A 24,727-nucleotide genomic window follows, 5' to 3' on the forward strand; every position below is an offset into this window, starting at 1 on the left:
TGACTTTAACACCCCATTGTCAATATCAGACAGATCAACCAGACAGAAAATTAACAAGGATATCCAGGACTTGAACTTAGACCTGGAACAAGCTAACCTAATAGACATTTACAGAACTCTCCACCCTAAATCCACAGAATATACATTCTTCTCAGCACCACATCACACCTACTCCAAAATTGGCCACATAATCAGGAGTAAATCACTCCTCAGCAAATGCAAAAGAACGGAAATCATAACAAACGGTCTCTCAGACCACAGTGCAATCAAGTTAGAACTCAGAATTCAAAAACATAACTCAGAACTGCACAGCTTCATGGAAACTGAACAACTTGCTCTTGAATGTTGACTGGATAAACAATGAAATGAAGGCATAAATAAAGATGTTCTTCGAAACCAATGAGAATGAAGACACGACATACCAGAATCTCTGGTACACATTTAAAGCAGTCTCTAGAGGAAAATATATAGCAATAAGTGCCCACATGAGAAGCAAGGAGAGGTCAAAAATTGACACCCTATCGTCAAAATTGAAAAAGCTAGAGGAGCAAGACCGAAAAAACTCAAAATCTAGCAGAAGACAGGAAATAGCTAAGATCAGAGCAGAACTGAAGGAGATAGAGACACAAAAAACCCTTTAAAAAAATCAATAAATCCAGGAGCTGATTTTTCAAAAAGATCAACAAAATAGACAGACCACTAGCCAGATTAATAAAAAAGAAAAGAGAGAATAACCAAATTGATGCAATAAAAAACGGTAAAGGGGATATCACCACAGATTCCACAGAAATTCAAACCATCATCAGAGATTATTAAAAACAACTCTATGCACATAAGCTAGTAAATCTGGGAGAAATGGATAAATTCCTGGACACTTGCCTCCTCCCCAAGCCTAAACCGGGAAGAAGCTGAAACCCTGAAAAGACCCATAACTAGGTCTGAAGTTGAGGCAGCAATTAAGAGCCTACCACCCAAAAAAAGCCCAGGTCCAGATGGGTTCACAGCTGAATTCTACCAGACATACAAACAGGAGCTGGTACCATTCCTTCTGAAACTATTCCAAACAATTCAAAAAGAGGGAATTCTCCCCAAATCATTTTGTGAGACCAACATCATCCTGATACCAAAACACGGCAGAGACTCAACAAGAAAAGAAAACTTCAGGCCAATATCCATGATGAACACAGACGCAAAAATCTTCAATAAAATACTGGCAAGCTGATTGCAACAGCACATCAAAAAGCTAATCCACCATGATCAAGTAGGCTTCATCCCGGGGATGCAAGGCTGGTTCAACATATGCAAGTCTATAAACGTACTTCACCACATAAACAGAACCAAAGACAAAATCCACATGATTATCTCAGTAGATGCAGAGAAGGCCTTTGACAAAATTCAACAGCCCTTTAGGCTAAAAACGCTCAATAAACTAGGTACTGATGGAACGTATCTCAAAATGATAAAAGCTATTTACGACAAACCAACAGCCAATATCATACTGAATGGGCAAAATCTGGAAGCATTCCCTTTGAAATCTGGCACTATACAAGGATGCCCTCTCTCACCACTCCTATTCAATATAGTACTGGAAGTTCTAGCCAGAGCAATCAGGCAAGAAAAAGAAATAAAGGGTATTCAAATAGGAAAGGAGGAAGTCAAATTGTCTCTATTTGCAGACGACATGATTGTATATCTAGAAGACCCCCATCATCTCAGCCCAAAATCTCCTGAAACTGATAAGCAACTTCAGCAAAGTCTCAGGATATAAAATCAATGTGCAAAAATCACAATCATTCCTATACACCAATAACAGACTTAAAGAGAACCATATCAAGAACAAACTGCCATTCACAATTGCCACAAAGAGAATAAAATACCTAGGAATACAACTAACAAGGAATGTAAAGGACCTCTTCAAGGAGAACTACAAGACACTGCTCAATGAATAAGAGAGGACACAAACAGGTGGAAAAACATTCCATGTTCCTGGTTAAGAAGAATCAATATCGTGAAAATGGCGATACTGCCCAAAGTAATTTACAGATTCAACGCTAACCCCATCAAGCTACCAATGACCTTCTTCACAGAACTGGAAAAAACCACCTTAAGCTTCATATGGAACCAAAAGAGAGCCCGCATGGCCAAGTCAATTCTAAGCAAAAAGAACAAAGTGGGAGGCATCACACTACCAGACTTCAAACTATACTACAAGGCTACAGTAATCAAAACAGCATGGTACTGGTACCAAAACAGAGATATAGACCAATGGAAGAGAACAGATGCCTCGGAAGCAACAGAACACATCTATAACCATCTGATCTTTGACAAACCTGACAAAAAACCAGCAATGGGGAAAGGATTCCCTGTTTAATAAATGGTGTTGGGAAAACTGGCTAGCCATGTGCAGAAAGCAGACACTGGACCCCTTCCTGACACCTTACACTAAAATTAACTTCGGATGGATTAAAGACTTAAACGTAAGACCTAACACCATAAAAACCCTAGAAGAAAATCTAGGCAAAACCATTCAGGACATAGGTGTAGGCAAGGACTTCATGACAAAAACACCAGAAACATTGGCAACAAAAGCCACAATAGACAAATGGGAACAAATCAAACTCCACAGCTTCTGCACAGCAAAAGAAACAGTCATTAGAGTGAATCAGCAACCAACAGAATGGGAAAAAATTTTTGCAGTTTACCCCTCTGAGAAAGGGCTGATATCCAGAATTTACAAAGAACTAAAAAAGATTTATAAGAAAAAAACTAACAAGCCCATTCAAAAGTGGGCAAAGGATATGAACAGAATCTTTACAAAAGAAGACATACATGAGGCCAACAAGCATATGAAAAAATGCTCATCATCACTGGTCATCAGAGAAATGCAAATCAAAACTACATTGAGATACCATCTCATGCCAGTTAGAATGGCAATCATTAAAAAATATGGAGACAACAGATGCTGGAGAGGATGTGGAGAAATAGGAACACTTTTACACTGTTGGTGGGAGTGTAAATCAGTTCAACCATTTTGGAAGACAGTGTGGCGATTCCTCAAGGACATAGAAATAGAAATTCCATTTGACCCAGCAATCCCGTTACTGGGTATATAGCCAAAGGATTATAAATTGTTCTACTATAAGGACACGTGCACATAAATGTTCATTGCAGTACTGTTTACAATAGCAAAGACCTGGAAACAACCCAAATACCCATTGATGATAGACTGGACAGGGAAAATGTGGCACATATACACCATGGAATATTATGCATCCATCAAAAACGATGAGTTCGTATCCTTTATAGGGACATGGGTGAACCTGGAAACCATCATTCTCAGCCAACTGACACAAGAGCAGAAAATCAAACACCGCATGTTCTCACTCATAGGCGGGTGTTCAACAATGAGAACACACGGACACAGGGAGGGGAGCACTGCACACTGGGGTCTGTTGGGGGGAAATAGGGGAGGGACAGTGGGGGGTGGGGAGTTGGGGACAGATAGCATGGGGCGAAATGCCAGATATAGGTGATGGGGAAGAAAGCAGCAAAACACACTGCCACGTGTGTACCTATGCAACAATCTTGCATGTTCTTCACATGTACCCCAAAACCTAAAATGCACTTAAAAAAAAAAAGAAAGAAAGAAATGTTTCCAAGATGGATGGACTCTCAAGCATCTAAAAGAAGTCAGTTTGGCAGCCTGGACTGAATTTTTGCTAGTTTCCCTGGTATAATTCTTATGGTAACTTATAAAGCAATAATTTGGAATATCTGATCCCTTAGAAAAATTGTTAAAATCCATTAAATAAGAAATGCCTGTCGGCTGGCACGGTGGCTAACACCTGTAATCCCAGCACTCTGAGAGGCGGAGGCGGGAAGATCACTTGAGGTCAGAAGTTTGAGACCAGCTGGGCAACATGATGAAACCCCATCTCTACTAAAAATATAAAAATTCGCTGGTGTGGTAGTGCCTGCTTGTAGTCCCAGCTACTCAGGAGGCTGAGGCAGGAGAATTGCTTGAAGCTGTGAAGTGAACATTGCAGTGAGCTGAGACCGTGCCATTGCACTCCAGCCTAGGAGACAGAGTGAGACTCTGCTTCAAAAAAAAAAAAAAACCTGTAATCGCAGCACTTTGGGAGGCTGACATGGGAGGATTATTTAAACTGGGGAGTTTGAGGCTGCAGTGAGCCATGACTGTGTCACTGCACCCCAGCTTGAGCAATACAGTGAGACACTGTCTCTTTGGGGGAAAAAAAAAAAAGTCCTATGGGCTGGCTGTATCCTTTTTTTCACCATAAAATGTACATGCCAAACAAAAGTGAGGAATTATCTGTGAATAGTATAGTGGACACTACACAATGGAAAACTGCTCTTAAGTCTTCCCTCTCTAGGCAGAGACCAATCTGCTGCGTTTGTATTACTCTTATGTTCCATATCTAACATATCTATCAATCCCAATCAACAAGATGCCTTTTCTTTTTGTCAGGCAAGTCAGATAATCTCTCAAGTAGGTACAGCCTTTCTTGATTACTAAAAAAGTAAAAACTCATAACCTACCCTAAGGCTACCTTCCTGAAGTCTCAGGGCCTCAATTGCTGAATTTTATATTATAGCTTTTATCACAAGCTCCTTCAGAAATCAGGATTTAGTTTGTGATTTAGAAACTTCTGGCCACTGCCTGGGGTCATAGCTATTTCTACGACTTTCTAGATGTTTGCCCTTGTGTAAGTTAATGATCTTTTTTTCACCTACATTATCTATGCAAAGTGAAAAATAAGGAGTACTTTTCTTGGCTGGCCATGGTGGCTCATGTCTGGAAGTTACCACTTTGGAAGTCTGAAGTAGGAGGATCTCTTGAGCCCAGGGGGTCAAGGCTGCAGTAAGCCATGACTATACCACTGTAATCCAGCCTGGGCAAGAGAACGAGACTCTCTCTGAAGAATAAATGATATACAGCACTTGGGCAGAACAGTGGTTGTCCCTGGCAGGGGTGAGTGGAGCAATGAGGTCAGAATTAACTGGGAAGGGGCAAGAGGAATGCCTTGTGATGATGGAAATGTTCTATATTCACATGGGTTTAGATAATATAGATCTATGAATTAGTTAAAATTCAGTGAATCTTATACACTTAAAATCTCAACATTTCATTATGCACATTTTACCTCAGAAAAACTACAGACAAATAGTTAATCAATTCAATGAAATACATGCTGAAATATTTAGCAGAAAGTATGCTGATGTGTGCAGTTTACTTTGAAATACATTTAAAAAAAAGACTGATAAGAGTGATGGACATGGACAGAGGGTGGAGTAATAGATACATGATGAAGTAAGTACAGTAGAATCATACACTCTAGGTGGTGGGTAAACCAATGATCACTATAAAATTCTTTCAACTTTGCTGTACATTTGAAAATTTTCACAAGAAAGTGTTAAAAAAAAAAAATAGTACCTGATATAGAGTAAGCACTAGTCAATGATGTCAAATTAACTATTTTCAGCTGAAGGGGGATGAACAAGGGGGTCAAATCACTGAATCTACTACGGATCTGTCAGGAAGAAAAGAAACTGCTACTTTTCCCATAAACTTTCATCCCAAATCATGATTTACCTAATTAAAAAAATTTCTTTGGCATCTGTATATAAAAATCAATTCACTACCGTAAAAAAAAAAAAAAAAAAACAAAACCCCAATTAATGACACATGATTCAGGTAGTTCTAGCTAATACAGGTGATATATATAGGGAAAGCAATTACCAGAAAAGGGTAGAAAAAGAAGATAAAAAGCAAATATAATTTTACTGTATGACAAATCTCCCTCAAATAATTTTCTATGTATTAAATACTTCTAATGAAGTGTTATTTTTTAAAAAATCGAACTTCCTAACCATTATTTAAAAGGTGCTATTAACAAATTCTGTTTTAGTGCTGAAAATGTTTCAATTTGTCGTGTCTGATGAGGCAATATTAAAATATCAGATGATTTTATATAGCTCATGAGCTACAGGTGGAGGAAACTGAACAAGACACTCACATGTACATTGAGCTCCACAAGGTTAGTTGACTTAGAACCTGTGACTTATCTACCCAACAGTACTAAGTGCTTTTGGCAAGAAAGCAGAGGTACAATAGGAAAGGGAAAGGAAGGCTGGGTGTGTGGGGGGGTAAATGTACCTGGGAATTAACTTCAGGTTTCAGAATAATTGTTGGCAACCCTTCCCAGCCTTTATAGCTAGGTAAGTTTAAATATTGGCTTTAGGTACTGATCAAGAATATCTGAAACATTCCTTATGCCTTTCGAATATACTCACAGTTTCTTTTCAAATACTTTACTTACTTGATTGTCATTTTCATTATCTTTGATAACCAAATACCTCAATAAATTTAATGAAGCCATAATCCTGTTAATTAAAAATATATATTACTTTACAGTATGGTTTTATATAGTCAACAGCAATCTCAATTAATAAGCTAAAACTTTGTGCATATTTTTATAATTAGGTGCCATTAGAAACTATTTCTATTAATATATCTTTTTATATAGGAATAACATCACTCTTGTTTTCTATTTAAGTTCAAATCATACAATTGTGAAAATTATTATCCTTGTTTAAAGAAACTCTTGCTATTGTTAATATTTGAAAGCATGATATCACCTCTTGCTTTCTGAATTTTAAGATTACTTTTTACATGATTATAACCATTTCTCAATATCCATTCCAATATACTGAAACTGAAATTATATGTTCTATATGAAAAAAATGACCTGGAAAACAATAAAACAACAAAACCTAAACACATAAATTATATACACAGATTTTTAGTTTTAAGCACAAACGCTGTCCTTGCAAATTTCTATGGAATGCTGGGTACATAAAAACTATCAATCATAGTGTTGATCATTCATCTAGAAAGAGGAGCTTTTAATTTTGTTTCTACACATTAACAAATCACTTAAATAAGAAAAATCTTTATGTAATTTAATGAATTAGCCATGGATCAAAAAATCACAGGAAAAGACATTTTATTACTTGAGGTTCCCTAAGCAGGTGTTTCACATTTTATTCTGAATTTCCTATGTGGATTTTAGTAATGGTCACCTCACCTATCTGAGTTTTGCAGTAAATCTGTTTCCGCACCCTCTGGGAGAAAGAGTACCAAATCAAGAAGGGAAATCAACTGTGGTCCTGTAAACCATTTTTTGTTATGTGTTCTCTGAAAAGCAAATGAAAAATGAAAAGGCTTTAAATAACAGCTTGATAATTCATGTGCTTTTCTAATACCATGACACTACAAAAATAAACAATTACACATTTAAAATACATTTCTTTTTTTTTTTTTTTTNTTTTTTTCAGATGGAGTTTTGCTCTTGTCACCCAGGATGGAGCGCAATGGCACAATCTTGACTCACTGCAACCTCTGCCTCCTGGGTTCAAGTGATTCTCCTGCCTCAGTAGCTGGGATTACAGGCAAGGCACCCACCACCACACCCAGCTAATTTTTGTATTTTTAATAGAGACATGTTTTGCCGTGTAGGCCAGGCTGGTCTCAAACTCCTGACCTCGTGATCCACCTGCCTCGGCCTCCCAAAGTATTGGGATTACAGATGAGAGCCACCGCGCCCAGTCACATTTTTTAAACTCTAATTTCCATATTTTCATTCACTTTCTAGATACCAAGAACAAACCCTGCCAGCTTGAGAACACTGGTGCACTGTTTTCCATTTAGAATTACTGAGCACTCACAAACAGAAGAGACTTAAGTTTTCATTCATTTTCAGCAGCATATACCAAAACAAAAAGAAACTATAATATCAGCTTAAAGAGGCCCAGTGTGGTGACTCACACCTATAATCCCAGCATTTTGGGAGGCCAAGGTGGATGGATCACTTGAGATCAGGAACTCGAGATAAGCCTGGGCAACATGGTGAAACCCCATCTCTACAAAAACAAAATTTGGCTAGACGCAGTGGTGGGTGCCTGTAGTCCCAGTTACTTGGGAGGCTGACATGGGAGGATTGCTTGAGCCCAGGAGGTGGAGGCTGCAGTCAGCCAAGATCGCGACACTACACTCCAACCTAGGTGACAGAGCAAGACTGCTTCTCGAAAAAAAAAAAAAAAAAAAAAAAGAAAGAAAGATCAAAGAATTTAAACTTATAGTTAACAAAATTTCCGAATTCAGAGTTTTTAAAACATAGTAGAAATAGGGGAAAAAATGTCTTATTAGTATTTAATTAATAGTAATACTAGAGATAGAGCAAAAACTCACATTAACGTATTCTACATATAAATAAATAAAATATACACTATGAAATAAAATAATAATTGACACTTTGGCTATGTTCTTACCTTTAATGATGTGTCAATTTGATTTTTGATATTTTGAATAATAAAAGCCTCCACACCTGAGTGATGACTAGTATTCAATAAGCACCTTGAAAGTAAATTTACAATAGATGTGAAATTATCCTGGACAGCATTAGAATTAAATGGTGATAAAAGTCTTACAAATTCAAAGAGGCCACGTGTTACCTCTAAGAATAAAAACCCCAAAGTAATGGTAATTAGCAAGGTGATCAACCAATTACAAAGTTACCTGTAATAGTTTCTACTCTCGCTAACTGGTAAATTCTTATTTATAACTGGATCTTCCAACAAGCCATTTCTATCAAACCAATGAATATTTTTATGCACATAGTTACAATAATTAAACATGGCAAGAAAGGGCACTAACATAATAGTCTAAAAAAATCCTCAAATTATTTCCTGTGAAGTAGTCTAGTGCTAGAGTAGCTCAATTGCAAAAAAACTAAATATGACTAGCTTAAGAAAAAAAGGGGATTTATTGGTAGATACAGATAGAACAGAATAGGAAAGCTGGTATAACATCTAAGAATTGAGATTTCATAAACTTGCTCTTACTAGCAATAGAAAAGAAGAAAAGATAGGATCAAGAGTGTTGGCTGGGCATGGTGGCTCATGCGTGTCATCTCAAAACTTTGGGAGGCTGAGGTGCGTGAATCGTTTGAGCCCAGGAGTGTGAGACCAGCCTGGGCAACAATGGTACAACCCCGTCTCCTTTGGGAGGCTGAGGTGAGGAAATAGCTTGAGCCCAGGAGTGTGAGACCAGCCTGAGCAACATGACACAACCCTGTCTCCACAAAAAAATTAGCTGGGCATGATGGCATGCACCTGGGAGGCTAAGGTGGGAGGACCCTGAACCTGGGAGGTCAAGGGTCAAGGCTGCAGTGAGCCATGATCACACTGCTACACCCCCCAAAAAAGAAAAGAGGGCTAATATTGGCCAATCCCAAATGAGACATTTTAGCAAATCCAGCCTGCTGCCCAATTTTATCAATAAAGTTTTACTGGCACATAACCATCCCCAATAGAAGGACAAAGTTGAGCAGCTGCAACAGAGACTGTATAGCCCATAAACCCTATATTTACTATTTGGCTCTTCATAGAGACTTAAAAAGTTTACCAATTTTTAACTTAGAGAATTGCTAGAATCTTTTCAACCTCAAAGAGCACTATTAGTAAGCTCTACTATTAACACAGTGCATAGCCTATCAAAGTTGTAATTCCAGAGCCATCAATTTCAACTATGAGTAATGGAGATTAGTGACATATGTAAAGTTCTACTAGAAGCATTATCATTACCAATCTTAGTTTAATTATCGTTGTCTATTTCAAATTTAGAGTATTCCAATTAATTGAACTGAAATATATACTATTATTCATATAAAATATAAACATATACATGTATATATCTGAAATATTTGATTAACCCTCTCTCTAGCCATCACTAAGAATGTATAATATGGCTTCCAACCAGAGTTGAATTACAAGTAAAACATACCGACATACTACACCCTAGAACAATTATATAGCATGAACTTGATTTTTAATCTCCTACACACTTAGCAATTAACCATGCTTGATACATACCTAAATAATGTATATTTGCCTTGTGAATCCAACTTGTTAATATATAGCTGAAGCATAGCTAAACTCTTTTTCCTCTAAAATGGAACAAACAATATTATTATGTAAAATGAATAAAGACTGCCCAGACTTCATCACTATCCATTTTATGCATGCAAAAAATCCACACTTGTACCTCCTAAATATATAAAAATTTTACAAATTACTGGCACAAGACAAGGATGCCCTCGCTCACCACTCCTATTCAATACAGTATTGGGAGTTCTGGCCAGGGCAACCTGGCAAGAAAAAGAAATAAAGGGTATTCAATTAGGAAAGGAGGAAGTCAAATTGTCTCTATTTGCAGACAACATGACTGTTTATCTAGAAGACCCCATCGTCTCAGCCAAAAGTCTCCTTAAGCTGATAAACAATTTCAGCAAAGTCTCAGAATACAAAATCAATGTGCAAAAACCACAAGCATTCCTATACACCAATAACGGACAAACAGAGAGCCAAATCATGAGTGAACTCCCATTCACAATTGCTACAAAGAGAATAAAATACCTAGGAATAAAACTAACAAGGGATGTGAGGGACCTCCTCAAGGAGAACTACAAACCACTGCTCAAGGAAATAAGAGAGGACACAAACAGATGGAAAAATATTCCATGCTCACGGATAGGAAGAATCAATATCATGAAAATGGCCATAGTGCCCAAAGTAATTTATAGATTCAATGCTATCCCCATCAAGCTACCATCGACTTTCTTCATAGAATTGGGGAAAAAAACCACCTTAAACTTCATATGGAACCAAAAGAGAGCCCACATAGCCAAGACAATCCTAAGCAAAAAACAAAGCTGGAGGCATCATGCTACCTGACTTCAAAGTATACTACAAGGCCACAGTCATCAAAACAGCATGGTACTGGTACCAAAACAGAGGTATAGACCACTGGAACAAAACAGAGGCCTCAGAAATAATGCCACATATCTACAACCATCTGATCTTTCACAAACCTGACAAAAACAAGCCATGGGAAAAGGATTCCCTATTTAATAAATGGTGTTAGGAAAACTGGCTAGCCATAAGCAGAAAGCTGAAACTGGATCCCTTCCTAACACCTTATACAAAAATTAACTCCAGATGGATTAAAGATTTAAACATAAGACCTAACACCATAAAAATCCTAGAAGAAAACCTAGGCAATACCATTCAGGACATAGGAATAGGCAAGGACTTCATGAGTAAAACACCAAAAGCAATGACAACAAAAGCCAAAAGTGACATATGGGATCTAATTAAACTAAAGAGCTTCTGCACAGCAAAAGAAACTATCATTAGAGTGAAATGGCAACCAACAGAATGGGAAAAAAATTTTGCAGTCTACCCATCTGACACAGGGCTAATATCCAGAATCTACAAAGAACTTAAACAAATTTACAAGAAAAAACAACCCACCCCATCAAAAAGTGGGCGAAGGATATGAAGAGAGACTTTTCAAAAGAAGACATTTATGCAGCCAACAAGCACATGAAAAAAAGTTCATCATCACTGGTCATTAGAGAAATGCAAATCAAAACAACATGGAGATACCATTTCATGCCAGTTAGAATGGTGATCATTAAAAAATCAGGAGACAACAGATGCTGGAGAGGATGGTGGAAAAACAGGAACCCTTTTACATTGTTGGTGGGAGCACATATACAACATGAATATGCAGCCATAAAAAAGGATGAGTTCTCATTCTCAGCAAACTGACAAGAACAGAAAACCAAGCACCACATGTTCTCACTCATAGGTGGGTGTTGAACAATGAGAACACATGGGCACAGGGAGGGGAACATCACACACTAGGGTCTGTTGTGGGGTGGGGAGCTAGGGAAAGGACAGTAAGGTGAGGGGAGGTTGGGGAGGGATAACATTGGGAGAAATGCCTGATGTAGGTGACAGGGGGATGGAGGAAGCAAACCACCATGGCATGTGTGTACCTATGCAACAATCCTGCAAGATCTCCACGTGTACCCCAGAACTTAAAGTAGAATTAAAAAAAAAAAAAAAAAAAAAAAAGGATGAGTTCATGTCTTTTGCAGGGACATGGATGAAGCTGGAAACCATCATTCTCAGCAGACTGACAGAGGAACAGAAAACCAAACACCACATGTTCTCACGCATAAGTGGGTGTTGAACAATGACATTACATGGTTACAGGGAGGGGAACATCACACACTGGGGCCTGTCATGGGATTGAGGGGCCTAGGGGAGAGATAGCAGAGGATGAGGGGATTGGAGAGGGATAACATTAGGAGAAATACCTAATGTAGATGACGGGTTGATAGATACAGCAAACCACCGAGGCACGTATGTACCTATGTAACAAACTTGCATGTTCTGCACATGTGCCCCAAAACTTAAAGTATAATTAAGAAATAAATAAAAGGAAAAAAATTTCACAAATAAAAATTTTTAAAAAGAAGATTAAATTATTTGTCAAATTTTCTCACTGTAACTCATTTTCCTTTAGCCACCAAACATTTACATACCAGTGTCTCAATCGGGCAAAGTGTCATTACTTTCACTAAGCCCTGGAAATAAAAAAAATATAAAATTCAGATGTAAACAGATTATACTGACTGCAAATAAACAACTATGACATATCAATAGGATACTAAAAATTCAGAGAAGTGAGGGTAGGAGATTTAAAAGTGAAGTAAATTAATTTTTCCCTAAGCCTTCCATTCCAGAAAGCTAACTACAATTGATTTTTTAAATGATAGTAAATAGGAGTGTCACAAAGTGTACTTTTGAAAGCAAATGGTAATTTTCAATTACGTCTATAGTGGCAAGAAAATGAAATTAAATGTGCAGAAACATAATTTATTAATTAAAAACAACAAACAATATATTAACAAAAACCATGTTTTTCTATTTAAATATTAGGAAAACCAGTTCTCACACTGAAATCTAAGGATTTCTTTGGATATCATAACTAACAAAGAGTACTAGGCAAAATAAACCATAGGAGGGGAAAACAAAACGTGTATTAGTCTTTCTGGTAATGAGTCAGTGAATGCATTAGATGGAGTCCTGAGAACTTGAGTTATGAGAAACATAAAGGAACTTCATTCCCTACAGAAATAAAGTATTAAAAGAAGAAAGTTATGCTTTTCCACTGGATGCTGTGCTATCAATAATGGTGGCCTCTAATAGTTACTTATGTTTAAATAAATTAAAATTTAAATGTAAAACTTAGTTCCTTAGTCACATTAGCCACATTTCAAGTGTTCAGTTTGGATAGTGGCTTTCATACTGTCAAAGTTCTATTGGACAGCATTACACCAGAGTTTTCAAAGGTTGCAGAGAAGAGAGAGGTAAAGGAATCAGAAAAGACCTTATTTTAAGTTCAGGACAGGCAAAGGGCTATTTTCAATATTAGAATACATATTTTATCTACCTGAGGTACAGTAAGAAAACTCTTGATTTCTAAGTACTGGTAAAGTAGACTGTTGTCTTCTATTCTCAATAAACCATTCTCCAGCAGCTCCTACAGATTAAAAAAAAAAATGCAGATACACATATAGTGACATCAACAGCTGTTATTTGTTGACCTAACTATGTATTTAAGTTATAATGGGAACAAACATCTTACCAATCCTTTGGAGATAACAGACTCTTCTGTTCTGAAAAATATATTAAAATTTATCATGAATTTGTAAACTATTTTAGAATGACACTTCATCTTAAGAAAAATATAGCAAAAATTAAAATTTTAACATTTAAAAAATGCATTATCATTAAGGAGAAATTCTGTTGACAAACTTGATCAAAAGTTTTAATCCATCTTTGATCTGTCTTTCAGTTTGGCTAAGACCTCTAAATCTGACTAAAATAAACCCACTCAGGGGTTATTTCCTGACTTTAGAACAATAGCTCTTCAACAGCAAGTGCTAACAAATTAACTACACCTGATATAACCAATGCTATGTATTCCAGTTGATTGTTCCGTAAAATCTTTCCAATTGTTTTTATTCAAAAAAGAATTATATGCTCTCTACTTGTGATTATGCTTTTTTTAAAAAAAGGATTATAATCACCATTAATTAACATGTAATCACTATTAACTAAATACTTAAGATCTGTGGCAAAAAAATATCTTCGGCTCCAGGGAATTATTCTAACCATGCAAGGAGTTTAAAACTATTGTCTTTGGCTCAATGACTATGCAGTTTGGAAATATCAAGAATTATAGAACTTAAATTCAAAACAATACATATTATCACTGTATGAATAACAGAAACTAAATGTAACCAATATAAAATCATTAAAACATACATAATACAGCAAATTTACAGAGTTAGTAACTACTTGTGCCAGGAGACCCTTGGAAATTCCTGCCTTGTATGCTGAGGCTTTGGACATTGCCATGTTACAAATATTCCTTCACTTGGGAAGAGATGGGATTTATGAGCTGTCACTAGTGTTCCTAGAGGGTAACTGCAAAGTCCTAACAGATCTCAAGAGACAATTTAAACATGTTATAGTGTAAGAAAACAAAGCATAAAGAGTTTTGCAAAATTCTTTAATTTCTGTCTAGAAATTATATCTGTTACTCTGTAATTTCTGTTTTTGTTTTTTGGGGTTTTTTTTTTGTTTTTTTTTGAGAGTTTTACTTTGCTGTCCAGGCTGGACTGCAGTGGTTCGATCTCTGCTCACTGCAGCCTAAACCTCCCAGGCCCAGGTGATTCTTTCAACTCAGCCTCCCAAGTAGCTGGGACAACAGGCATGTACCACCATGCCTGGCTGATATTTTTTGTAGAGAAAGAGACTGGTCTCAAACTCCTGGGCTCAAGCAATCCCTTCGCCTTGGTCTCTCAAAGTGCTAGGATTACAGGCGTGAGCCACCCCCCTGGCTTTTTTTTTTTTTAATTTTAAATAAAGTCCTTCTGCTTAGCACCTCAAATGAGAAAAGTTGGAATGATATCACTGTCAATAATCTAAAATATAAAAGGTGGGAGTCAAGACACCTCCTTTCGATGCAATTCACAGATTGTGTCCATGAAGGAAAAATATGGATGTACTTCCTTTATTGACTGCCCTTCCTTAAGGTGGAGGAGGATACAGTGGGGTACAGGTGTTTTAACTTACCAACTTTTGGAATAAGGGAAGAAACCTTAGAAACAGATGACTGGAAAAGGCCTTAAGACAAAATTTTAATTCTGTCATAGGTTTAAAATAAAAAAAGCCTGGTGTAAAACCTCTTTGACTCATTTCTCTCTCTCTTGTGAATTATTTGCCTCAATGTTTTATAAAATAACCAATTAATTAATTAGGGCCTAGCAAAGAGAAGGTAGTCTCCTCTGATCTTAACAAGACTATTTTAACACTACTATTTCATTTTGAGATACCATCTAAATGATCTTACCTTTGCAAAAATACTTCAATATGCCCCATATTAAGCTGCAAAAGGTACAACGGGCTAAAATAGAAACAAAACAAACATTTATGTTATATACACACACAGAGATATATGTACACGCACACGTTCTGTTATGGGTTGAATTGTATCTCCTCCAAAAAAGATATGTTAGAATCCTAACCTCTAACACCTCAGAATATGACCTTATTTGGAGATAGGGGTTTTTATAATCAATTTAAAGTGAGACCATTAAGGTAGGCCCTAATCCAAGATGACTGGTGTCCTTATATAAGGAAATCTGGTGACAGACAAAAGCACACAGGGAGAACAGCATATGAACGTGAAGGCAGAGAACAGGTAATGCATCTACTACAAGCCAAAGACCATCAAAGATTGCAAGCAAATCAACAGAAGCCAGGGGAGAGGCATGGAAAAGATTCTCCTTCACAACCCTCAGAAGAAGCCTTCAGAACTATGAGACAATCTATTTCTGTTATTTTAACCATCCAGTTCGTAGCACATTTTACAGAAGCCCTAGCAAACTAATACACATGTGCTGTGTAAGTTATTTTGGTGACAGAATGTGATGCTTAAGAGTATAGGCTCTGAGGTCAGACAGCTGTCTGAATTCCATCTACGCCACAAAGTAGTTAGATCTACAGAGGTATATTAATTTGTCTAAGTTTGTTATTTTCATCTGTAAAACGAGAGAATGCTCTACTTCACAGGCTTATGATAAGGATGAGATAATGCATATAAAGTTACTAGCATAATGTTTCATACATGGCGAACATGCCAATGGTAGCCATTATTGCAACATTTACATATAACTACCCTCCCAGGTATATTAATATATATTTATAAAATATACACATTTACATAATATATAAATATGTATATGTATATTTATAATTTATAGATTTGTAATATAGATTTATAATTATAATCTACATATAATAATAATCTATATTTAATACATATTATAAATCTATAAATTATAAATATAAATATATAAATACATGTATTTATATCTTTATATAAATATATATTTATATCTTTATGTGACTATATAAATAATATATCCCTAGTTATATTAATATATAAAAACATTTACATACAAATATACTAAGTATATTAATATATATTAATATAGTTGTATGTTAATATATATTAGTTGTATATTAATAAATATATATTTATATATATTAATATATTAATATTAATTAATTAATATTAATTAACATATATTAATATATATTAGTATAGTTGTATTATTAGTATGTATTAATATACAATCTCATACAAAGACACAAATACCCAATGCCTATAAGACAAATATACAATCCTTGTTATCACAGAACTCAAGTCCAGAAGGTACTACATTATAAAATTATATATTTAAAAAATAATTTTAATAAATATTATGCAAAAAGAAAACAAGGTCAAGGTAATTATAATGGAAGGATTCAACCTAAATTGGGTGGTGAGTGAAGGCTTTCTTCAAAAAGTGACATTAAAGGATAATTTTAAACATATACAAAGGCCGAATAGCAGGAAAATTCATAACATATTTAAACAAGTAAAAGAAGGTCTGTGTTAATGGAGCATAGTAAACAAGAAGAAAGGTGGTAGGAGATGAATCAGGTCAATCAAGCAGGGACCAGAGCAGGCATAAGTTTGTCTCAGAAATTATGTAAAGGCATTAAGACTTTATTCTTAGAGCAATAAAAAGCCACTGGAGGGTTTTCAGTAAGGGATTTCTTTTAAGGCTTCACTTTCTGGTGTGTTCAGAATGTGTTAAATTAAAACGGAATAAAAATAGACATATAAATATCCACTCAGGATTTTACACCAGTAATCCAGTGAAAAGATGATGATACCTCTGGGTACCTGGCTAGTTCCAGGGTGGGCTCAAAGGCTTCAAAACCAAGCCCAGTTTATCATCTTCCAGTGCTTGTCCCCACCATTCCCTTACACCTATGTCAACACTCCCCATTTTCATTACTTGTCTACTGCTATCTTTAACAGATTACAGCTGGGATCATTCTTAATAAAAATAGCCTTTATTATTTATTTAAAATATATTGGTCTGTTAATATGCATATACTGGACATTAGATAAATGAGAATTGTATGAAATTACTTTCAGAATACATGAATAAACCAAACATTAACTCTTACCTTAAGACCATTGGAAGCTGATCAATACAGATGCCCTGTACAAATATTAGATATGCCAGAGAAGCCATTGAATCTGCTAATTGTTTATCTTCTTCTTCTTCAAATTCAAGGTAATTCCAAGTTCTCTTTTTCCTTCCATGATTAAAAATCATTTTGGGGAAAGGGTGTTCAATTGCTGATAAAAAACCCTATGAAACAGATATAAAAGGTAACTATAGCACACAGACTCTAAGATGCCCCTAACCCTGTGTTCAGACCCCACATCCTCACCAAGGGGAGTGTAATCACTCCCTCTGAGTGTGACTGGGACCTATGAGACTTGCTTTTAACCAACAGAATATGCCAAGATGTCACTCCCATGATTAGATTACATGACAAAAGTGAAGGGGTTTCTGCAGATGTAATTAAGGTCTGCAGGAACGCTGGGCAGGGCAGCAGAGCCTGAGGTAACACTGCTGATCTCTCAGGTCATCTGGGTTCTCATGTCATAAGAGAAAGAGAAGCATCCTTGCATGAGTGGGTGGGACCACAGGGCTAAACAAAGCTTTATGCTCAGGAAACAGGATCACCCCTGTAGCTCTGACACTGGTACTAATCCTAGCATACCAGAAAGCATCTGGCCTTCAGAATCCACTGGAACTGATTTTGAGTTTTGGCTCTACCACTTACTAGCTGTGTGACACTGGATGAGCTATAAAATGGTATTAACACCTATGTCAAATATTTATTGAGCAGCTCCACAAAAAAAGCATAAGAAAGTTAAGGTCACAACAAACTACCATATAGGAGTTAAAAGGGAATGACAAAAATAGCTAAAGCAGAATGAACACTGACCTTCCACATAAATCACTCTTTTATTCAATAAGCACTTAAGTGCAAGGCACTGGGCCTGACATTGTGGGGAATTATAAAGCCAAGTAAGTCTTTTCCAGCCTTCAGGGAATTAAAATCTGCTGATCCCAGATGGCTCCATTAGTCATTTCAGAATACAAAAAGGAACCATGGAAAATCATCCTCAGTCACAAGAAACTGCTATTCAGCTACCAGACACTAAATATACACTGCTGCTGTGATTTTCAAGGCCACGCATTCTTGTTATAGCTACAAGACAAAAAGTGTATTGCGCTCTGATTCCAAATGTTCTTAATCATGAAGCTCCATTTCTTTATTCAGCCAATGCTACACGTGTTTTTTCCAAAGTAAGGTAGCCCTGTTTTTTTTTTTTTTTTTTTTGGTTGTTGTTGTTTTTGTGGGGTCTGTCACTTAGGCTGGAGTGCAGTGGCATGATCATGGCTCACTGCAGCCTTGACTCCCCCAGGCTCAAGCAATCCACCCACTTCAATCTCCTGAGTAGCTAGGAATACAGGCCCATGCCACCTGGTATTTTTTTATTATTTTTTATAGAGATAGGGTTTCACCATGTAGCCCAGGCTGGTCTCAAACTCCTGGGCTTAAGAGATCTGCCTACCTTGACCTCCCAAAGGCCTGGGCCTACAAGTGTAAGCTACCACATCCATCCTAAGATAGCCTTTTTGAAACATCATTACATGCAACCGGATTCTACAGTGCTGCTCTGGATATCTGAGGTCCAATCTGTTCCCAAATCTGGTCCTTCACTACCTAACCACACACCATCCAGCAGTCTTGTTCAGACCCAGGCTGTACTGCCACCATACCATTTCATAATTCATGGCAGCCTCTGTCCTTTCAGGAATGTTCCTATTCCACAAACTTTGGGACATTCTAGTAGTTCTGTACTAAAATAAAGATGGCTGAGGCCAGTGAATCCCAACCACACCATACTTACCAGTGCTTCTCCAGCACAGAAGACATCTCCTCACTTCATCTCCTAGCTGATCTCACCTCTACTTCTAGACTGCTATGTGCATCCTTATTGCTGGCTCTTTTTACTTGTAATGTCCCTTCTACTGAGATCTTAGGACCAGTTGCCTACATCCTCAGTCTCTTCACGGGATGCTTGTTCTACCTCACTACTTTAACTAAACCTGTCTGATTTCTGGTGGAAGATGCTCATTCTCACACCTTTTACACCCCAGGGCCCGGAAAGCAGCTGTTGGGTAGGCCAGTTACAGGCAGGGGCTAAGCATAGTATTATAGTATTGGCTCTTTCTGTACTTTTTAACAAAAGCACATTTTCCTTTGATGGAGATAACATACTGTCCTTTTCTCTGTCATATGCTGACGTTGTAGTAATTTCCTGACATTTGCTAAAGACTCTGGCACCTGCTCACAATCTTTTTCTCTACCCAACTCCTGCTATGATCCCGGAAAAGTTGAATGTTCATGCAGATAAGCCCTATAACAGGATATTCTCATGGTCCTTTATTATTTATTTTTCAATCAAGCAGCAAATCACTGCATCCACTCTCATGGTTCTCAATTTCTAAATTCTAGTGACCTTTAGTTCTAATCCATTTCAGTACCTGATCCCATGCCGGATCTCTGAACATCTGGAACTATTCTGTATTTGATACTTTAAACTCCAATATCCCGTTTTCTGACCAAAATCTCTCATCCTCTTTCACCTAGCAATCTGCTTTTCTACTTCTGACTTCTCCAGGCCTATGATTCCTTCATTTTGACCTACATAGGCATTCCCTCCTAAACCCCATTCTTTCCCTATCCAACCTGAATCGTGGAGTATTGACCAGTTGAACTATCTGCACCCTGAAGGAAAACTTCAGCAGCATCTACCCAGTTTAAAATGCTAGTCTTGAAAAAATAACTACAATCTACCTTCTCTACTTCTACACACAGGGAGCTGAGTACTGCTGGAGAAAAAAATACAGACTGTTACCACTACAGTTGTGTTCTCCAACCACAGTTGAGTGCCCAGGACTACTGACTAATGTTGCCATGGTCTTCCACCATCTCTTTCCATTCCCCTCAGTAATTCAAACCTTTACCAGTTTCCTTAAGCCGTTTTACTCAATGCCCATTTCTACCTCCTCATTATTAAGTGATCATCTCTCCTTCACCTAGAAATCTGAGGCCAGTGGGTTTCATTCCCCTCAACTGTAATATCTCATTCCTGCTACAAATTTCTAAACATGTATTCTTACCTTGATACCCATTATTTCTTCCTTTCTAGGACCCTCCTTATGTCTTTGATCCCATGTCTAGCCATTTGCTCATAAGCCACATTGTTCCCTCAACAGTTTGTACTCTGACAGCTATAAACATGCTCAAGCCTTCCCATCTCCATTACCTTCCTACCCTTACCTCATGTCTTCTAGCTATTCTCTCCTTCCTTACTCATCTAAATTCTTTTAGAAAATAGCTTACACTAGTCCTCTCCTTTTTCTCATTAGTTATTCGTTCTTTTATCTACTCCACTCTGATTTATCTCCAACATTATACTTAAACTGCTTTTGCTAAGATTACCAATGCCATCTTACTTCCTAAATTCGATGGATGCTTTCCAATGTACCTCTATGTTGTGTTTAAGAGTCCTGATCACCTCTATCCTTTTGAAACCCTACTACACCAGTTTATGTGTATTTCTACCACTTCTGACTTCTTTCTTGGGCTCCTTTTAAGTGCTAGTACTCTCTAGAGTTCACTCCTGAGCCCTTTTCTCTTCTCACCTCTTTAAGTAATCTCACCCACTCTTATTCAAAAATATCTCCTGGTCAGGTACAGTGGCTCACACCTGTAATTCCAGCACCTTGAGAAGCCAAAGTGGGAGGATCACTTGAGACAAGAGTTCAAGACCAGCCTGTACAACATAGTGAGACTTCACCTCTACAAAAGTAAAAAATTTAATTAGCCAGAAATGCTGGGGCATGCCTGTAAGTCCAGCTACTCAGGAGGCTGTGGTGGAAGGATCACTTGAGCCTAAGAGGCTGAGGCTGCAGCAAGCCGTGATTGTGCCATTGCACTCCAGCCTGGGCCGCAAAATGAGACCCTGTCTCAAAATATATATATACATATTTATATATAATTATATGTTAAATATACATATATTTTACATATTAAAATATATTTTAAATTCCTTAAATATCTGCTCTCTCTCTGGTTATTGTAAATATATATAATGGTTATTATATATATGGTTATTATATATCTCTCTGGTTATCTATATATTAAAAAATTATTATTAATCTTTTTAGGTGTTAGGCCAGGAATGGTGGCTCCTGACTGTAATCCCAGCACTTTGGGAGGCTAAGGCAGCCAGATTGCTTGAGTCCAGGAGTTTGAGACCAGCCTGGGTAACGTGAAACCCCGTCTCTACCAAAAATAAAAAAATTGGCCAGGTGGGGAGATGTGTGCCTGCAGCCCCAGCTGCTTGGGAGGCTGAGGAAGGAGAACTGCTTGAGCCCGGGAGGCGGAGGTTTCAGTGAGCCAAGATCACGTTACTACACTCCAGCCTGGGCAATGGGAGTGAAACCCTGTCTTAAAAAATTTTTTTAAAAAGGTAATAAAATCTTGTTAGGCGTCATAACAGCATTGTGTTTGTTTCTTTAAAAAGCCCTTATTATTAGGGAAGCATCCTAAAAGATCTACAGATGAATTACGTGTAGGACTTGCTATAACATACTACAAGAAGAGAAGGAGGAGGATAGATAAAACAAAATTGGCAAAATGTTGATAATTATTGAAGCTCAGTGATGCGCACATGGGCATGTACTATATAGTTTTTAGTACTTTTCGGAACATTTTAAAATTTCTATGTTTCTTTTAAAGCACAAGACCCCCAAATCCTTGCTCTATATTCTCTATCTCAAGTATTGACACCTTCATCTGCCCAGTTATCTAAGCAAAAATCCTCATCCATGTTTTATTCTAAATCCAAGCAATGACCAAATTTTGCCAAGTTTACCTACTATAAAGTTCTCAAATCTGCCCTTTCTTCATCTTTAAAACTATATCCCTACCACCAGAATGTGTCACAAATTTAGTCAATTAAAGAAAGGAAAAAAACAAACAAACAAACAAACAAAAACTATATCCATAACATCCATACTTACTCTCCCATCATTTCTCACTTAACTCCCAAGGCTTCCCTACTTCCAATTTTATTGCAGTTAGTCATCTTCCTTTAAAGTGACGGATCCTAAATACAGTTTGATTACATCATTCCCAGGTTTAACATCTGTGATACTGTGAAATATGTATTTGCTCGTTGTTCTCACTTCCTGGGATACAACTCCTAAAATCCTTGGAATCTCCAAGGTGATGTATCTTTATGCTATTGAGTTACTACTGATGGCTGGGTCTCCTGGATAGCCTCAGGATGGGAGGTGGTTGCCAAGGGAACCAACCCTGTGATGAGAGGGTTGGAACTTTCAGTCCTATAACCCCACCCCCATCCGACCCCAGTAAGGCAGAGGGGCTGAAGATTAAGTTGATTACCAATGGTCAATGATGTAGTCAGTCATTCCTATATAATGAAGCCTCCATAAAAACCCAAAATGATTGGATTCAGAACACTTTTGGAAGCTGAACACACAAAGTTTCCAGGAGGGTGGTACACTCAGACAGGGTGTGGAAACTTAGCGCCCCTTCCCCTACACCTAGCCCTATGCATCTCTTCATCTGTATCCTTTGTAATATTCTTTATAGTAAACCACTAAATATAAGTAAGCAGTTCCCTGAGTTCTGGAAGCCAATCAAGCAAATTAATCAAACCCAAGGAGGGAGTCCTGGGAACCCGGATTCAGAGCACAGGCAAAATATCCTGGGGCTTGAGACGGGCAGTCTTGAGGGATTCAGCCCTCAACTTGTGAGATCTGACACTATCTCCAGGTAGTTAATGTTGGAATTGGATTAGAGGACACCCAATTGGTGTCCACTGTGGAACTGTTTGCTTGCTTGCTATGAAGGGCAGGGGGCAGGGTAGGGAACTCCATACATCTGGTGTCAGAAACTTCTTATGACTATAGTAGGAGAAACTGAGTTTGGTTTTTCCTAGATCACCAGATTTCCTTTAATAGTTTCCAACTTTCATAGTCATCTTCTCAAAATACATATCATATGTGATGGTGCTTATACTATATCCAGTAGATGATACAGTACTCTAGCACTGGCAACAATGAAAAGGCCCCAGACTTTTGTGTGCTCCAGAGAAAAACCTTCACCTCTCCTTCTTCATCCCTCACAGCCTCTTCACTATTATCGCAGCTATCAGCATTAACCTTATTAAATTGTGGATTCCTAATTGTATCAGTCACCAAGTCATCTCTCATCTTCAGAATTTATTCCCATAAACTTCTAGCATCCCTTCATCTGACCCCTTTTTCCATCTCTCCTAAATGAAAATTGGCTCTCACCTGAAAACTGCTTTCTCTGCTACTTTCTCAAAAGACTGCCATATTATTCATCTATACACATTGTGCCACTGAGTCTGGGAGTACACCTGTTCTCCTTGCTGCTTCTACACCATTCTCTTCCCATCCTCTTTAAAAATCCCTCAACTCTGAAACACTATTTTTAATGACTTCACCGTTTCTACCCCTCCTTGTTGCAGTTAGTAGACCCTAAGGTCATCCCATCACATGGCTTTCCAACATTATAATTCTGTGTGATTTAAATGTACAATCAAAGATCTTTTAATACTCTGAAATCTCAGGTACTTCATTTTCTCTAGTCCAATGATCTTGGCCTCCACCCTCTCCTTTAGAACACCCTGTGATGTTCATATCCCAGACATCGTTACTAGCAACTATAATCTTTCCATAACACTATTTTAAAGCACCTTATTCTTTACACCTCCTATTTTTTCAGCTCACCATTCTTAGTAACCTAACTCCAAAAATTTGTCACCCACACCAGGTCCTACGACTTAATGATCCAATCACCTTTTCACTGTCTCTTGCGTTTGGTATGTCCTAACTTCACCCCTTACCCAGCTTAAATTCTATGTCCATCATTAAAGTTACTTTGTACATTAAAATCATCTTATGGCCAGGCGTGGTGGCTCACTCCTGTAACTCCAGCACTTTGGGAGACTGAGGCAGGTGGATCACCTGAGGTCAGATCGAGACCAGCCTGGTCAACATGGCAAAACCCCATCTTTACTAAAAATACAAAAAATTAGCCAGGCGTGGAGGCAGTGACTATAATCCCAGCTACTTGGGAGGCTGAGGCAGAAGAACTGCTTGAACCCAGGAGGTGGAGGTAGTGAGCCGAGATCACACCACTGCACTCCAGCCTGAGAGACAGAGCAAGACTACGT

General features: G+C 37.6%; 1 protein-coding gene across 3 annotated transcripts in view; it reads right to left on the reverse strand.

Annotated features, from left to right (window-relative positions):
- GLMN (glomulin, FKBP associated protein) overlaps window positions 1-24,727 on the reverse strand; it is a 75,157-nt gene that overhangs the window by 33,859 nt on the left and 16,571 nt on the right. For all 3 annotated transcript variants that reach the window (XM_017544158.2, XM_017544159.2, XM_037744138.1), the window contains exons 8-16: window positions 17,530-17,717; window positions 15,356-15,409; window positions 13,583-13,613; window positions 13,388-13,477; window positions 12,477-12,518; window positions 9,955-10,028; window positions 8,353-8,437; window positions 7,110-7,219; window positions 6,342-6,405 (exon numbers count right to left, since the gene is read on the reverse strand). In XM_017544158.2, the coding sequence (XP_017399647.1) occupies window positions 6,342-6,405; window positions 7,110-7,219; window positions 8,353-8,437; window positions 9,955-10,028; window positions 12,477-12,518; window positions 13,388-13,477; window positions 13,583-13,613; window positions 15,356-15,409; window positions 17,530-17,717 (738 nt within the window). The remainder of the gene's footprint in view (window positions 1-6,341; window positions 6,406-7,109; window positions 7,220-8,352; window positions 8,438-9,954; window positions 10,029-12,476; window positions 12,519-13,387; window positions 13,478-13,582; window positions 13,614-15,355; window positions 15,410-17,529; window positions 17,718-24,727) is intronic.

The sequence above is a fragment of the Cebus imitator genome, unplaced genomic scaffold (genome assembly GCF_001604975.1).
Source record: "Cebus imitator isolate Cc_AM_T3 unplaced genomic scaffold, Cebus_imitator-1.0 Scaffold166, whole genome shotgun sequence".
In the NCBI taxonomy this organism is placed as follows: domain Eukaryota; kingdom Metazoa; phylum Chordata; class Mammalia; order Primates; family Cebidae; genus Cebus; species Cebus imitator.